The sequence below is a fragment of the Leuresthes tenuis genome, unplaced genomic scaffold (assembly GCF_036924035.1).
Source record: "Leuresthes tenuis unplaced genomic scaffold, fLeuTen1.0.hap1 SCAF_21, whole genome shotgun sequence".
NCBI classification, from domain to species: Eukaryota; Metazoa; Chordata; class Actinopteri; order Atheriniformes; family Atherinopsidae; genus Leuresthes; species Leuresthes tenuis.
In genome coordinates this window covers 25,619,985-25,637,682 of record NW_027325375.1, presented here as the reverse complement: position 1 = coordinate 25,637,682, position 17,698 = coordinate 25,619,985, and the positions used below count along the sequence as shown (strand labels likewise).

At 37.9% G+C, this 17,698-nt stretch overlaps 1 protein-coding gene across 1 annotated transcript in view; it reads left to right on the top strand.

The window, feature by feature from the left end:
* The window catches only part of gabra3 (gamma-aminobutyric acid type A receptor subunit alpha3), a 96,813-nt gene that overhangs the window by 24,838 nt on the left and 54,277 nt on the right, over nt 1–17,698 (top strand). The window contains exon 2 of the mRNA XM_072375433.1: nt 9,154–9,260. Within this exon, the coding sequence (XP_072231534.1) occupies nt 9,175–9,260 (86 nt within the window). The 5' untranslated portion in view covers nt 9,154–9,174. The remainder of the gene's footprint in view (nt 1–9,153; nt 9,261–17,698) is intronic.

Here is a 17,698-nt window from a genome sequence, read left to right as displayed (position 1 = left end):
GGCTGCACAATAATCTTAGTTTTGCTGAGTCCAAGTGCCACATCATCATCATTTAAGCATGCTCTCTTTGTAAATGTTATGCTAAAAGAAAGCAATTTAAAAGATTTTAATCTTGAAACACAAAATGTCACAATAATTGAGATAATAATTTTTTACCATAGTGTGTAGACTTAATATCCCAAAAAGTATTATTAACCCAGTAGCAAAACATCATTTAAGGTTTTATGCTTTCACATCTCCTCTGTTGTACTTTTGCAGACTTCAACACCAAACTTGGTGTGTTCCTCTCCACAGGTTGCCCTTTCCTCTCCCTCTCCAGCCTCAATTTCTTCCTCGCCAGCATCATCCACCACTACCTCATCACCTTCAGGAGGCTGTACACCATTTGTGCCTAACTGGGTAGATAGTTTTGAGATACCATGGCAGAAGCTTACTAAAGAGTTAGTACAGAACTTGGAAAGACACAAAAGGCCAAGTGCACAACAGCATTGGTAAGGATCGCAGTGTGAATTTATGAAGATTTGTAAGAATCCAACCAAACACAACCCTACAGAGATAGCAAAAACAATGGTGACTGGGAACCCAAAGTGTCTTCAAGATGTGATTGATTGTGATGTTATTGGACTTGGATATCATTCCCTGGTGAAGCAACTTCAGTCAGGAATTGAAATTGTCAAACGACATGGCACACCAAAGATAAGAAATCGCAAGGCAGCATCAGATGACAACGATACAGGCGAAATACCTGCTGAACAAAAAGTGTTCAAGACGCATATGGCTGTATTAGCTGGGAGCCAAAACATTTGCCACTCTCAGACTGCGGAGAGTCAGCTCGAAAAAAAGAAGAAATGAGGAAGTTGTTTCAAGAGATTAACTCCAATACAGATTTTGTGAAAGAACTAGTCAAGCGCACCTATTACACACAGTGGAAAGGAAGGAAGGATGACAGCCCACCCCCAGGAACTGACTGCTGTGAATCTGATGTAGACCTTCCTTACCAATGCGGTCTGTTAAACTTCTTCAAACGTGTTGAGGAACACATACAAGTCCTGAATGCTCTTCTAAAGCTTCAATCTTTGCAGTTATAGAGATAGTGTTTATTTTGCTCCCCTAGGGGTGATTGCATTTGGATAATGGGAAAAAGCAACACTGAATGTGCACTGACATAATTTTGTTGCTAGAATTGTCAGAAGTGATTGTAAAGTGGATTTGTCTGGTACTTACTGCACTGGTTCTGTACAAATTCGAAGAGAACTTGTTACGATTTCTTTGATTATTTTCTCATTGAGGTAATTATTTGTGATATATTAAGTAAAAATTCAAACAATCGACCTCATGGATGCTGAATATATGTTGATAGTATATAGAATATATATGATAGTATGTTTGAGAATCTAAGGTGAATATTTTTGTGGTACATTTAGGAATTTGAAATTTTTTTTTACCGTAAAAGAAAAAAATGTTTAACAGTGAAATTCTGTCAACCACAGCTGCCAGTTTTTTTTACCATGAAAACATTTTTTAAACAGTGTAGTAAGTGAGAAACAGTTTTCTGTCAAGTGCAGCAGTAAAGATTTTATCAGGTCACTCCACCTTTAAAATCAATGGAGATTTAATTATTTTTTAGCTTTAACTAAACTGCATCATCAGGCTGTTTTTTCCATGGTTTTATTGCTCTTTTCAGCACCTGTGAACGACTTTCTCTAAAGCTTAGTCAGCCAAGAATTGGCAAGGCAGGTGACAGAATGCAGCGTTCCCTCTGGTCTGCATCACCAACAGAGGATTGTTGTCATGTGGTGACGTGTTCATAATGACTTCATTTTGCTCTCATTACATGTCTGTGAGGAACAAACCTAAATACTGACAAATTATCACCAGCAGTGGCTTTTTTGCCTGGCACCCCATTGAATTGATTATTTGGTAGATCTGATGATCATAAAATTGCACCTGACATAAGTCCCAGAGCAGAGAGGAAAACTGCCCCCTTCGCTTGCTAAATGATCCACTCGTGAGACACAGACCTGCTGCCAGATGAACTCACTCGGGCTGTTTTTAACTGCTTTGATTTATTTTTTTAATCTGTGGTGGGAAATGAAGCCTTTGTGTATTATTTGCTCTATCCTTTCCTAATTGTTGCAAAACACAAAAATAGGTGGGGATAAATAAAAAGGACTATACTACCTCTAGTCTTCAGAGTTTCTGCTTTATTCTTGCTGAATTTTCCAAAAGAAATGTGTGTTACCCCAACAGGTTTCAGTATATCTGAGTTGGAAACATTCTGACCCTTTTTAAATGCGTCTGACCATAGTTAACTAGTCGATGCTTAATCGTTGACTGTCTCCCCAAACCAAATGAGACAAGATTTGGGGCTATTTTTAGTGAATAGGCACTTGGATTACACAACTATAGAGCTGTGTCCTAAATTCAACAATTACTGCAGTTAACAGAGTTTCCTGGATGATGTGGAGGTCTCATCTGGAGAATTTAGGTTGTTATTTGAAATCCTGGACTGTGCAGTAGCTGCACCAATGGATTCTATTTGCATAACATGAGCTGGAGGATTTGAAAGCTTGAATTTCAGTTTGCTGATGCTGTTGCAACAAAATAGACAAGAAATCAAACACAGTGTTCCTCAGTTGACTTGGACCAGATACTTTATTCTACCACTTATCATCTGGGTTGTTTAGTAAATCTCTTGCCTGATGCCTTGGCATCAAATCAGCTTATTCACCTAATTTGCACTCCAGACACTTAATTTTGTTAATTCTGTTCTTTTTTTATTTTTACATATTCCTCTTTACAGGGGGAAGGAAAAAGACTGACAGCAGGATTGAAAACAAATGTTTGAAGAGAAAATGGAGCATGCTTTAGGTCTACTGTCACCTAAGGCAAGCTATTTTTAATTTGCCAACAAAAGCGGCATGTCTTTTTCTTCCCTCCCTTTGCATTCTCTGTTTCAAGCACAATCAGAGCGCGAGGGACCGCTGAGCCCCTCATTTGCATGACAGGTATTGGTTAATCAGGTGCAGTATACAGCAGCCTGTCATTTAATGTATGTTTGCCTTCTTTTTATCAGACGAATTTGCCGACACTTGGTGCAGTTTAATGTGCCGACTTGATGATTTTTCACAGCTGGAATTGAATAATTGAAGCTGGAATCCATCCTGCAGTTAATCAACTGAACAGAACAGAAATCTTATAGGGTGTGTGGAATTATTGTTTATGGATTATTGAATGAAAGAAAACAATCAGATCTTCTCTTTGCAGAAATACCTAGACTACAATAATCAAATTGTGGTGGCCCTCATCGGAAATGATCAGATGAAAGCCACTAGTCCAAAAGGTTTGCATGTTTGTTGACGTGGCTGTAATTAACAGGTGAAATGGAGATTATCTGGAAGCTTTATGTTTGTGCTACTTATGCACTTTTGGATATTCAACTCCATAATCACCTTATAAGTATGTTATGTCTGTTCTGAACCTTTTTGAATCCTAATTTTAACCACCTTAAAGCAGAGAAACGACACAGTTTTATGACTAAACTTCACGGATTTAGAAGCTCAAGTGTTTTCAGTATTTATTTGCCATTTAAATTTAGAGCCTTTAAAATTACACTTGTGCAATGGCAAGAAAGAAGGTGAATGACTTAAATAGATGTCAATATTTGTCAGGAAATTAGCAATACAATTTATAGACAGATATTATAGGATGTAGAAGAAAATCATCTCTTAGACACCACAGGAGATCTTGCAGTTTTTATAGGGGAACATAAAATCTTTAGTGGATAACCAAGTGGGATTACTTGAACAAAAACACACTTATTTAAATATACAAAGAGAAGAAAAGAGGAAACGAGGCCGGAAAAAAGATCAAGGCTCCCTGTTTACCAGCATTTGTTATGTAACACAAGATTGGCGGAATTTGACACACTGTGGGCCATGACTAGCCTTTGACCATGAAATCTGTTGAAAGTGACATGAGGGTTGAAACGCTGACAAGTAACATTTCTGCAGGAAGTACACTAAATTCTTCTGGATACATTTGCAGTTTTTCTGTTTATGCCACACCTCATGTAACCCAGTTTTGGGTGAATTCATGTGAAATAACACTTTTAATTCCAATTTAGATAGCATATCATGTGATAACCGGAAAATGTTAAAAGCAATTAACATATTCACAGCTGACTGACTGCAGATGTTTATCATAAAGCTCAGTCAGTGCAAGTGATGCAACATATTTTGTTTGCATATCATTTTTATGTGTATAACTCAAAACCGTCTGCCTACTGTCATCTTGAATTTTTTTCTACCTTGATTTATTCCTTCTTAACAACCCTTTGTTTATTGCAGTGTTACTGAACAAGAGTCAGAACTGTTTAAACTGAGAAGAGAAGGTTGGGCTAGTGCAAATACCCAATGGTCAGTACTGGATTGGAAGCAGGAGAGACCCAGTAGGAGGGATGACCTGATGTGATTGGTTGTTACAAGGCTGTGCAGTTGCCATGAGATATGAGACAAGTGCTGATGCAGGCTGCAGAAATCACAGCTGAAATAACAGTATAGCACCAACACTTATAATAAACCCCACTGATTCCCAATAGCTCCCACTCGTCTCCCACTCACTGGGTTAAATGTCTGGTCCTAGTCGTGGCCTCTTTGTAGGAAGCAGGCTATATTTTTCTGATCGAGCTGGCTAGTAAGTCAGCTCACTAAGAATTAGTTAAGGATTAGAGTTCGATAAACCGTGATTTGCTTGTTTTAATCGTGAAGCAGCTTGCTGTTGGTTGTTGATAACAATCACAGCTACTGTCAAATAAAAGCATCCAGGTTTGATTTCTGCACAATTTGAAGTAAACTTGATTTATGATCTGTCACTCCTGGAGTTTTGACAGCTGCTTAACGAGGTAACAACCAATCACTGCAGTGCGTCCTTTGCCCTCTTACAGAGTAGCTAAGTGCCACAAATTGTAGTGGTATAGAATCCCTCTAATTGATTAAAAAGGATATGTTATGTCAGAAGGGTTTTTCCATTTCTTTCAGTTTTTTTAGAACATGTGATGCACATTTCTCTTGTTCAAGTGTGTTGACGTGCGTCTGGACTTTATTTGTACTCACACAAACTTTGTGTACTCCCTCTGTACAGCATTCAATCAGTAGAAACACAAGAAAACAGCCACCTTCGTGTTTTTTGTTGTCCATCTCCGTCAGACATCATATACAGCTGACTGTTAGGGAGGGAGAGTGTTTGACTGCACCAATTCAGAGTAATTTCTGTAGTTTTTTCATACCACACGACAGTATGACAGACAACTTTGGTGGGTTTGAAACTGTGACATTTAGAAACCATGATATACCTTGACAACAGAAATAGGCTCATGACTCATATTTTTAGTAGGCCTGCAGCAAGAAATTATGATCTGACATGGGATCTTGAATTTTTTATTAAGAAATCTAGGGAATGTCACATGCAAATTGAGGTTACGACTTTGCCTCAAATCTTGGCTCAGATGCCAGTTGTTGCCTTATTGTGTGCATTTTGGATGTTCTCTCGATTTTTTGGGGGGTACTCTGGCTGCTTCCCATGATTCAAAAACACGCCTGCTAGGTTAATTGGCAATGAGGGTCGGTTTGAGTGTGAGCAAGCGTAGTTTTTCCCTTTTGTCACAGCATTGAGCCTGTTGTAGACTAGTTACATGTCCAAGATAAACCCTGCCTTTCGCCCTCTGCCAGCTGGGATAAGCTCCAGCGCCACAGAGTCCCGAATCAGATAAAACAGGTATAGAAAACGGGTTGCAAACTGACAAGAGACCTGCAGCATGTGAGAATATATGAAATAATTGGCTGTTGATTCTTTCTCACATTTGTTACTGCCAGTAATACAATAGATTAGTTACTACAGTTACTGATCTTTAAAAATGGTTTCATGACAGCTCAAACAGAAATGCAATGTAAAAGAATGGTCACCAGTTGCTGCAAAACTTTTTACTCCTCCTCTAATGACCAGTGTTCTACGAAAACAGAGAGATCACTGATTTCCCTCAGGAAGGCGTTTGATCATCTCTCTGTGTAGTGGCAATAAAGAGCAGCTGAATCTCAAACACACAATGAAAGCCTTTTAAGTATGACACAGCTGCAACACGTGTTGTGTGTACTCTCTTGGTTTCCTTTCTCTCATAGTTTTTAGGCTGCATTCAATATCGGGTACTCTGCCATGTCAGAGCTCATTTATTTTTAATGAGAGGTCATTTAATCCCAGTGAACTGCTGGACTGCTACCTCCTTCTAATAATTGCTTATAATTATTATGTGAGGAAAGCAGTTGCTATTCAACGACAAAAGAATACAAGTGGAAGGAAGCAAGATGTGTCTGTTCCTTAATTTTATGTCCTGTATGTATGATTAGTGTGCTTTTTAAAAAGAAAGTTCAGCATGCTATCCCTTATAGTTTACATAAGGTCAGCAGATAAACACATACACTGAATGTATGAATACGTAATGTGCAGCAATAATAGTATGTATGTGTATTTAGAGTCATTTGTTTTGGGGGCTTTTTCTCTGGTTATTTAATATTTAATGAATGCAGTCCGAGTCAGACAAATAATTAGGCCTATGTGTGAATAGTTCCATATACTTGTAGATATATGCATATGAATATAGTTATATCTAATCCAATGACTTCATGGAGCAGTTGAACAACATTGAATTGTACAACTCCTTTAACAACACAGCCAAAAATGAAAAGATTACCAAATCTACATGTGCCTCAATTCAAACATCTTCATGATGACTTTTTACAGTGTATGTCCACAAAATTCACAATTGAAACTAAAATAATAATTGCAAGATTAAAGACTTAGAAATGCAAAGCCATTAGTTTCATGTAGACAGGCTCTAAACCAGTAAAATTATTGCCTCATCCAAGGCTGAAATAATAAAATAAATTAGATCTTGGGCAGGGATGCAGAAGATATTGGTGGCTAATATATTACTGACTGATAGGCAAATAAATTAGATTATCTTTATTACTCTGATAGTGGAGTTTCTGCCACTAATAAAGTGCGATAATGTGCAACTTGGCTGTGGAAGAGGAACTCCACTTGAAACCTGAATATGAGGTTGATTTTTGCCCGTCCTCTGCTGTCTGTGTTACTGACTGTTGGCTTTAGCTCCTCACAAGTATTCACAGTGAACACACCAATTTAAGCAGAGGACAAGCTAGTGTGACAAATTCTTCAAATAAGGAAGGTATTACAAGCAATTTCTCAAACAGCTGCTGAAAACGTAGAACATTAATTTACAAAAAATACTGTAACTATACGTAATGTGGCATGATGCATGCTCTGATACTGCAAGAAGACAAACTGGCATTAAAATTACACATTACATTCATTCAGGGTTTTTTATTTCGTAAAAAAAAAAAACAGAACAACAAACAGAAAAAAACAAACACAAACCATCACTAACACCTAAAGAGAATAAAACAAGGTTGGATGAAAGTGATATTCAGTGATATTCAGTAATGAATCACCAGTCTGCAGAAGACTAGCGGATAGTGCTGGAACTTTAGTTTAGTTCAGTGAAAAATATAAAGGTTACAGCCTGAAGAAAACAAGCACATTTCCACAGTCATTGACAGTTTAATTTTTGGAAGAGATTTGGCGATGCTGGGGTCATTTTTTCAGGATTACTTTTCTTTAGGAAAGACATATCAACTCAATTCATGAAGAATATTATTTGGTGTCAGTGAAGTCCTGAAAGAATTCAAGCTGTCATAAAAGCCAGAAGAGCTGCAACAAAGTACTAACTGTAATGTATTTTTTTGGTTTGTGATCCCCACTTCTTTTGAAAATGCAAAAAATTACAAAAAACAATGTAGGCATGTGTCACAAAGCCAGAATGTTCAGCTTAACATCCTCTAAGTGAGGTGATTCCATTGTATATTAGACTAATGAAGTACTGTTAATAAAATAAACTTTGCCTGAAGGTGTCCTTAAGAAATCCATTTTGGTTTTTTTGTTTTCAGCAGGGTGCTTTTCAAATTCTGTGTTTTTCTCTTATACTTTGATGTGTTGATGTGGTCCAGGTAGAAAATTATTACAAACTGGCCTAAAATTAAATATATGTTCACCAAAAATGTTGTTAGAAATGTGAACATTAATATTATATTTGGAAAACAAGAAGAGCTTGAGAAGAGAATTTGCACCAAGGCTGAATTCTGGATTTTATTCTTTACCCATATTCCACCCGTCTACCCTGTTTCACTAGATTCACCGTGGTTTTCAACTAAATCTGACTGACAGACAGAAAGACATACAAAATGCAATTATCACATACGATCACCTCAGTTCTTATCTCACCAAGAAAATTACAATAAGACTAAAGTTGCTCCAAAATACCTCAGCAAATACTGTAATAAACCACCATGATTACTGACGAAAACTGTCGGTCCACTCCTCATTGATGTGTAGGGGAATGAAAACTGTTGTTTTTTCTCCTCTGTTGCTCTATCAGTAGGTTGCTGTTTCATAAACAATTTGCAAGTAGTTTGGCTTAACACACAAAGTGATGTATGAAAACAAATTAAAGGATTAGATCATCTGAGGATGGAGGAAGATATGGAAAAAGGGTCATTATAGGCAGACATTATGAAAACATTTATCTTTTCTGTATGACTTGTGGAGAACCAGTCTTACGGAGCTATTCGTTTGAGTGGGATGAAGAAAGTAAAGGCACAGCATTGTTGCTCCCCTGGTCAGACCACCTCCTTTAAGCTCAGACAAAATTTATGATTTTCCTAGAGTCACTTCAACTTGACAAACACCACATTGGACGCTAAGCATCTTTTGATTTGTGCAATTTAATAAAAAAAAAACTCACAATATTATGGGTATCTTCTGGTGTGAAATACACGATGAATGTCTTATGACCAAACTAACACCATCAATCATATATATGTGAAAATATAAACCACTGAGGGAAGACAGAGTGAATGAATTGAAAAATCAAGAGTGAATATTTGATTTGTTGATCACTTGATGTACTTCTTTATTTACCTGTTAAATGATAAGAATTTGTATTTTAATGTCAAGCCAGTTAAAGCTGTTTTCCAGTCAGAGTGACACTGCCTCCGTTTGCTTCTTATGTCTTCTTTGCAGGAGCCTCTTGTTTTAACCGAAATGGCTGCTCTACTTTGGAAAGCTAAATCACAGGATTTGGGTGTTTGGCTTCTCCTCCTGCTCCTCAACCTCCTTCATGAAGCCAGGTACAGCACAACGTCATCCTTTTCTCTCCACTCACACTACTTCTCACTGACTCTGTCTGTCCTGTTGATTTGTTTTGTATGATAACTACAATAATCAGGCTCCTGCTACAGTTCGCATGAAAATCTAACAAACACCATTAGAGACGAATGTTCTCAGCTGCAGGTTTAAGTTTATAATGGTGCAGGAAAAACCTTTAGCAATGAATAATCAAGAAGGGCTTTGTTTATCTTTGGCAAAAGATTCTGGACAGCTCTGTGACTTGCACATTTTTGGATGGGAATTGGAAATGGCAGTTAAGGCACCTTGTACTCTATGAGGGGAAAAACAGAAAACATGAAGATTAATCTCCCATCAATATGAAGCTAGTGTGCTCCTCTGTATGGGTCCAATTTTTACTGACTGGTGAAATAATTTGCATGTGCAGCTCACCAAAGCGATTATTGTTCATTCACAGCATTTTCCCTCCTGCATCCTGTGCACACATTTTTGATATGTGTTAAAGTCAGCAAAAAAAAATGAAAGAAAGAAATAAATAAAACTCTCCAGCATGTCTAGGAGTCATTTTAGTCACACTCCTTTGAATTTCAAATGAATAGATTGCAGAGAGTGCCATGTTAGCGTTGTTGATAAGGTAAGACGTTATGGCAGACATGACAGGGCGTAATTCACTTTTAAGATTTTTCACGCTAGAAAAGTCTCACTGAATCTGGAATAACGCAGGCCGTGGCAGGAAATCATGACACTGTGACGGGGATTAGCCCACTTCGCTTTGTCATTGTGCCACTTCGCTCTCCTTGCTTATTAGGAGCACACAGCTCTTGTAATTACAAATATTAAATAGATATATGAGGCCAGGAGCCGGTGCTGGCCAAACCTGGCAAGGGGTCCTTCTTTCACGGGAACATGTCTCCCAGCTTTACCGTTACATTAAAGCGTGTAGACACAGTGTAACAGGGTACAGTGAATGACTGACAGAGCTCGAACTGATATGTTTTGTCAGCCCAGATAGAGACTTTTAGTTCATCATCACTGCAGACAGAAAAGCTTTCAGTTATTCACATTTCTTTTTGTTAAACACAAAAAGAAACCTCAGGCAGAACTAGACTCATGCTTTGTACAAACAGTTATTTTGACAAACTGTTTTCCCTCTGTTGTTCAAGAAAAAAAAAATCACTAAACACCATCAACAAAAAATCTCTGCCGATAGAGAAATAAAAAAACACAGCCACAACAGGACAAGTTCCACACGTGACAGATAATTGTACTAGTGGTACATACTTGCCTCATTATTGTTCAAACCACTTGTCTTGACAATCGAAAGGCATTTGCTGTCATATGTAAGCTCCCTTCACCTGACCAACAGATGCTGCAACTTTCCTGACAGCAAAGATCTCGGAGTACAGGCAAAGCAGCTCACTCAAAAAGCAGAGACAACTGGCATCATTTTTGCAGGAGACAAAAAGATAATAATAATAATAAAATGCTCAGCCAGCCAGGGGCCATTGGAGGCAGGTTCAATTAGCTAGTTGTGGCAGATGCTCTGCCGTCCAGGGCGCACCAGACTTCCCATCCCCGATGCAGCTCTCCAACCCCCAAATACCAAACCACCACCCGCCACTATCTACAGGCCACGCTTAAGCTATGTTTGAATTTGTCATTGTTATTACCTTTTTTTGTCTGTCCTAAAATAGTGTGATGCATTAAAAGTGGCCCCAGTGTGCAGCCTGTGCACCGTACCGAGCAGGCATCCAGGTGGGAGCTCCAGCACAGAAACCCACCCAGCCAGAGGACACCCTGCCCGCTGTAACCCTCCCTGTTCTTTTTTTTTTTTTTTTTCTGTATGTGTTCATGCTACTGCGATGCATTAAAAAAGGCGTGGCATTGCTGCACGGGCCCAACTCCTGCAGTCCATCCTGTGGCTGTGTCTGGCTGTAGCCTATGGGTCTATAATAATATTAATTATGATTATATTACTAATAGTGATGATAATAATTAGGTGTGTTTTTCTCTTTTTCAAAACAGATTTATTAAAAATATATTTTTTAACATATATAATAGTATATTGCATTACATTTTTTGTAAATTATGCATTATAATAAAGAAACATTATTAATCTCAATAATACTAACATTAATTTTACTACTACAGTCATAACTACAATAATAATAATTAACAGTAAAACATTTCTAATAGCTTTGGGTAGTAAAACTTAACATTTAAGAGGTATTAGATCTAAGGAATAAATAAATAGAAGGATTCAGGTCTGTAGAAAATCTATGGAGACCAGGTGGCTCTTTAATTGCAAAAAGGACAGAGGTGCAGACATTTTCTATTGATATGCAGTATAAATGTTACTTTTTCCATTGTGTGATGTTAGCGTTGGTTATTGAGTCAATTTGATGAGCACTGTTTTCTTTGCAATAGTAAGAGCTAGGAGAGCAGTTTTATTTGATTCATTCAAATAGGCTGTTGACATGTCACCTCATCAACAAAGTGAGGGGGACAAAGGGAAAAAAAAGAGACTCTGGGACTTATTTTCAAAATTGCTGAACAGGTGAGCAGTGCCGTGTGGCATGAATATAATTATCAGGGGTGTTTCGTGCGCAGTTAGTGCAGATATCTAAATTGAATACCATTTGGAAAATCTTGCAAGCATATCCTGTTGCCATGGTAACAGAACACAGATCAACAAATACTGTGACATCAAACTAAGGACATTAATATGTATTGAAATGCTAAAAACCTCTGGTACCCTGTCCACACGACAAAACTATAAAGACAGTTTTTAGATAGATGAAGAGTCACTGTCAGGGTCAACAACAACATTCACATATGGAGGATGTGCAGAAAACATACAGAAAAAAATCTGCATCTGTCTAAATATTCACATTCCCATAGGGTCTGTACAGTCGGAGGTTGTATGGCCCTGAATGGATCCTTCAGGAACAGGAGTACTACACAAGCAAGTGTTTGAACAATAATGCCAACAGAGCTGGCTGCCTTAATGTACTTGGCCTTAATGTCACGGTTAGGTCAAATTGGATCCAGTTTGACCCAGTTTTTCAGTGCAAGTTACGCTTTCTGGTGTTCTGACGAATCTTGCCTAACTCTGCTAAGAATTAATTGAACTAACGTTGCTCCCCATTACTGAGAATTATTATAGGTACTGAGTTTTTATTGTTCAATTCTTTAAGAGCTGCAGGGCACATATCCACAGTCATGGCATGACAACCTTCAATTAACAAATTTAGTTCAAATGAAAATCTACTTTGTTCATTAGAGGAAACTTTCATGTTTTGTTTTTTTTATTTAACCTCTCCAGAAAAGTCAAACTCGCACTAAAAATGGAATTTGTAAGTCTTTATTAACTGTCCATCAAAAATCAGGAATTATCCTCCGACTGTGCACCTAGTAGCAGAATATCTGCATATCAGCAAAGCCGTTTCCCTCCGAGAGTTACCGTCTCCCTGATGCCCACTGATGCTATCTGCAGACTTGAAATCCGCTTTACCACAGTTGAGGCAGGAGAGTATTTTAACAGATTAAGGTATAACAGACAAATCCTCTATTTATGGGGTTCGTCATTCTTCACCAGATTTCCACATTCCTCCTACCTGCAAATATGTGGCTTAATTAAGCTTTCATCCCCTGGAATCCGTTTGTTTGAAATGAATGAGAGGCCTCTGTTGAGGTGAGGGACCATTAATCCTTCAGTTTTCCTCACTTGCAACCCCCTCCCTTCCTCTCACACAATCAACACTTAACAGCCATGGATAGTCAGCCCATCTTGTTGTCTGTTTTATTTGTTATCTATTGCCAAGCTTCTGCCTAACGTGGCAGATAATCAATAGTTATAAGCATGAGAGAGCCATATGTACGTTTTGCCAAATGATTGGCTCTGAAGTTACCCAGGCTCTCCTCGCTTTCTCAGCCCATCTTACATGAATTATTCACGGCAATGCAAGGAAGGGCATCACTTTGAGATGTGACCCAGTCGACAGACAACATTCTGTTTCAATAGTGTTGTTGAGGTTAATGTCTCACAGGTCTAGACAAGGGTAATGTATTCATGGCTGAGCCACTTGGCCGACTGAATGACCAGGAAAATAGTTTGTGGAGTCAAAGAAAACAAAGTGAAGGTCTGAGGGGATGAAATCAGAGCTTATCTGCCAGTTCTCTTATGTTTGATTACATTTATTCCACCAAGCTTTTTTGTACTTGCATTTCAGTGTTTTAATTTATAGCCTGAGGTCACAGGAGAAGGTTACAGTGTGCCTCAGTAAAACTGGATATGCATTAGTGCAGGGCAGGAAATCATACAACAGCTTCCTATGATCTAATACATTTGTCAGATAAATTTATCCCACAGTCACGGTTTACGGATTACTCATTTATCCTTGTGAAGTACAATCCATGACAGCTATTAACTTTGTAGAGTAAATATATACTAACTGCTGGGAATGATGCCCAGAACCTTAGTATAAAGAATAAAGGAAATAACCTTATTAATACAGAAATAACCATTTTTGCCGCTGGAATTCAAGCACTCTAAACACCCTAATCCTTGAGCCACAGATTGATTCAATTGTCACTTTACAACTTCACTGATCTACAGTACTTATCGCAAATCTTTAGCCAACGCTTGTTTCTCCATATATTGCCAGAAAATAGAAAACAGGTGAAATGATTTTTTTAAACAAGTACAAACATGAATTGAAATGGAGTATTTATTTAAGGGAAAAAACAGTTTCTTAGAATTCTAACAAACATGAGTTGCAATATTTGTTCTCCAATAGATGATCCCACACTGCTTCAGTAATGTTGAGGTCCAGGCTCTGGGGAGGATTCATCCCTCCATAAGACCTGTTGCCGCTGATTTTCAGTTCAGTTTTCAGTTTCAGATGCTGCTCGTTTTTTTTAGGCCAGCCACTTTAAAAACACACTGCACACCATGCTGAAATATTCAATTCACTTCAGTGACACAATAATGACTAATCTAATGAGTTAGGTTCCTTTCTTATGCTTGAATCATTCATAGTTCAAAGACAAACGATCCTCTGTAAACGGTCAGGTACAAGTACAGGACTGAAAGTTTCTGAAAAAGCAACCAAAGAAAAACCTTTAAAGGTCACAAGGAAGTCTGGCTCTTTTGAAGCAAAGTAGAAAGAAATGAGGGCTGGCTCAAGACTTTTGCACAGCACTGTATGTTCTAATTACTTTAGAGCTTCAGTCAATTTTATATTGCTATAGTGAGGATCTGATCGATGACTTTCTAAGTTCCAATTAGCAGAAATCCCCAGCAGGCATGAATTAAAGGGAGGCAGGAATGGATTACTCGGAAGCTGTCTGCACAGCTGCACACTGATTGCAGAAAACATGCAAATATTCATTTTATTTCATTTCTTTATTTTTTTTCTGCATGTGTGTGTCATGCTTTACAATGGTTCCTCAAGATATTACCAGTCCATGAAATGCTTGATTTAATTGATGTTTTTTGTTGTTTTCTTTGTTCGAACATAAGGTAGTGAGCAGTATCTGTGTATCCGGAAGGGACTCGTTTTCCATAAAAGCACTGCATGAAACACCATAATTTCAGTAAAACTCATGTTCTTCACCACCGGCAACATCCACCCCCGACTCCCTCTGAAGTGGAATCTGAGTTGTTTTAGCTATGGGCAAACAAGCCACGCAGATTAAGGTCCTTAAACCTAAGGCTTTGAAAATGTCATGCAGGCTAACACAAAAACTTGTGAACAAAAGGTCAACGGTGGCATTTATTTGAGTTCTTAGTTGTACAATTAAACAAGAAAGGACCTTTCTCTCTGATTTATAATAGCTGTAAATACTTATTTAATCAAGTTATATACTGTACATTTGACTTTTGTGTTGCTGTTGGCAAAACAAATTATGTATGAATCTAACTTCCCTGTAAACCTATTATTTTAGCTGTCTTTTCAAGCATATAAACCACCATGAAGATTCCTTCTGTTCCCAAATATTGAATCATAAAAAGAGGGATCAGACTTATTTTGCTGTCATCAAACAGAATTAATCAGGCTGCACTAAGTCTTTTTAATCACAGCTTGACCGCTCCTCTCACAGCTCCTCACAATGTTTGGTTATGAATTACTTATCTGAAGCACAGTAAAGGAAGATGAATGGGTGGCCGAGTTGGTTAAAGAGCATGTGGTAGAAAAATAGGTTGAAATGTTATTCCAAGCCTTCTAGAATAAGGCTTGGAATAATAAGCAGACACAAGAATAAAAAAAATCTTAAGAAAGCTTTTTTCTGGTTTTGGTTGGACTTTTTGTTTTTATGGTTAGGGTACAAAGTGGGCTGAGTGCTCACATACAACACACCACCTGTTTAACAGATCTAACAGAAGAAAATGCATGTTTAATTGTATATTTGAAGTAACATTTGGTAATGTTCAATTTTCCAAATATACGCTCTGAATAATTTAACTGCCCTGCCTGGTTAGTCAGGGGTACTTACATTTATTGACATCATAAGAACATGATGGCAGAGCTCAAGCGGTAAAATATTTATTCCCTTGCTTTCTAACAACATGCAAAACCTAATACAGCAGACTTATCTGGGAGCTTGTGCCATTTTTGTTCCACTGATGGGTGCAGTTCATTAATTAGCTACAGGCGACTCCTATCTTCTATCGATCACTTTTTAAATGACTTACAGCTTTGGGAGTTGGCAACAGTTTTGAGTCTACGTGAGAGGCTCAACATTTACATTGGAAAAGGAATTTAAGTTCTGGTTATTTCACTGAAAAATAGAGCAAATACTAATGGGTGATTGGAGTGTAGCAGTTAAATCACACCTCCTTCACAATTTCTGTTCTACCTTCACTTTTACGACATGAGATGTGTCCCAGGTGTCGATGTGTGCACTACTAGGTTGTTATATCAGTGTTGCCTGGAAGCTTTTAACAGCATCCCAGGTGTGGAATATGACACTTTTTTGTATCTAACAATCCATTCTGTCCCTGTCTTGGATTTTCTTGGCTCGCTCATTAATCGACTTTTGGTACCTGATACTTTCAGATGTGCACTTTTTCCCTACACGTATAGACATATAAAAAAAAAAACTTTAGTGGAAAAGCTGACAATTAGGAGGCATCAAAATGTTTCCAATGAGTCTTTAAGCTTGGCTGAGATGGTAAAGTTGTGGCAGTCAGCAACTACATCAGATCTGTAATCTCCATAAAGAAGACAGTAAAAGTCCTAAAATGATAATAAACCATGCAGATGTAAATTTATAATCCTTTTTCGAGTATAAGTTAATACCTGATTGCAAGAATTAGAGCCAACACCAGTACAGTGTATCTACATTTAAGGATTAATGGTAATTGCTAGAACTGGAGATAAACTTGATGGAAACCTCATCATCTCTGGTTCATTTAATGGACCAAACAAGCTTAAAGTTGAAGTGTTAGAAAAAAGTCGAGAGCAACACTATCATCAGATTTGTCTCTTGTGAAAATCAGCATCAAGAGCTTATCTTTTTCATTTCAACACTCATTTGGTTATTTTCATTTTAGATTTCATTGTAAAACATCCTGCAGATATATAACTGTGAATGAAAGGTTGCCTTAGTTTCATGATATGGCAGTGTGGTGGGCTGATTTGTCTGGCAGGTTGACATGGGCATGCTTTTACTACAGAGGCTATTTTAACAAGACCTGTATAAAAAATGTGAGCTACTAAATGTTTACAATGTACACATACCCCTTATTTATACATTTCAATGGCTTTAGTACAATAACCCCCCCCCCCTTCAAAAAAAAAGGAAAACAATGAAAGAACTCATCATGAAATGAGAGAGGGGATAAATAACATAACATAACAGAAATGGAAACGAATAAAAGGATAATGCTGTTGTTTAGGATGTGAGAAGGAAGAACTCCAATAATTTTCTGAGGGTTCACTGCTTAGCCAGACAGAGGCACAGTGCTTGGTTGTAAAATCTGCAAGAAAGTGTTGTATGTACTCCTTATGTGTGACTTGACCTAATCATGACAACCCATTCCTTGGTTAGAAATTACATGGGGTGTGTATGTCACATGCATCCAGGATTTATGTGTATTTCTGTTACAGTAAACTCAGCATGAACCTATCAGATGTGTTGGATTCTGTTTGTTCCCAATCCTCCAGCTGTGAAAACACCACCCTCATTGGAACATTGTAATTAGGTTTTGAATTTAAAAAAGGGGGTGAGTTGCCAAAATGATCAGCACTCGAGTTGCTTTTAATCTTGCTTCCCGGGGCTTTGTAGGAAATGATTTACCATTTGAAATAGTCTGGTGATCTTGTCTTCTGTGAAAAATGGCCGCATCTCTTAAGGAGTCACATTGTAAAGCACTCATGCTGCTGCATGGAGCATGCTTACACTTATAAATTATATCTCCAGCATTGCTGATGGC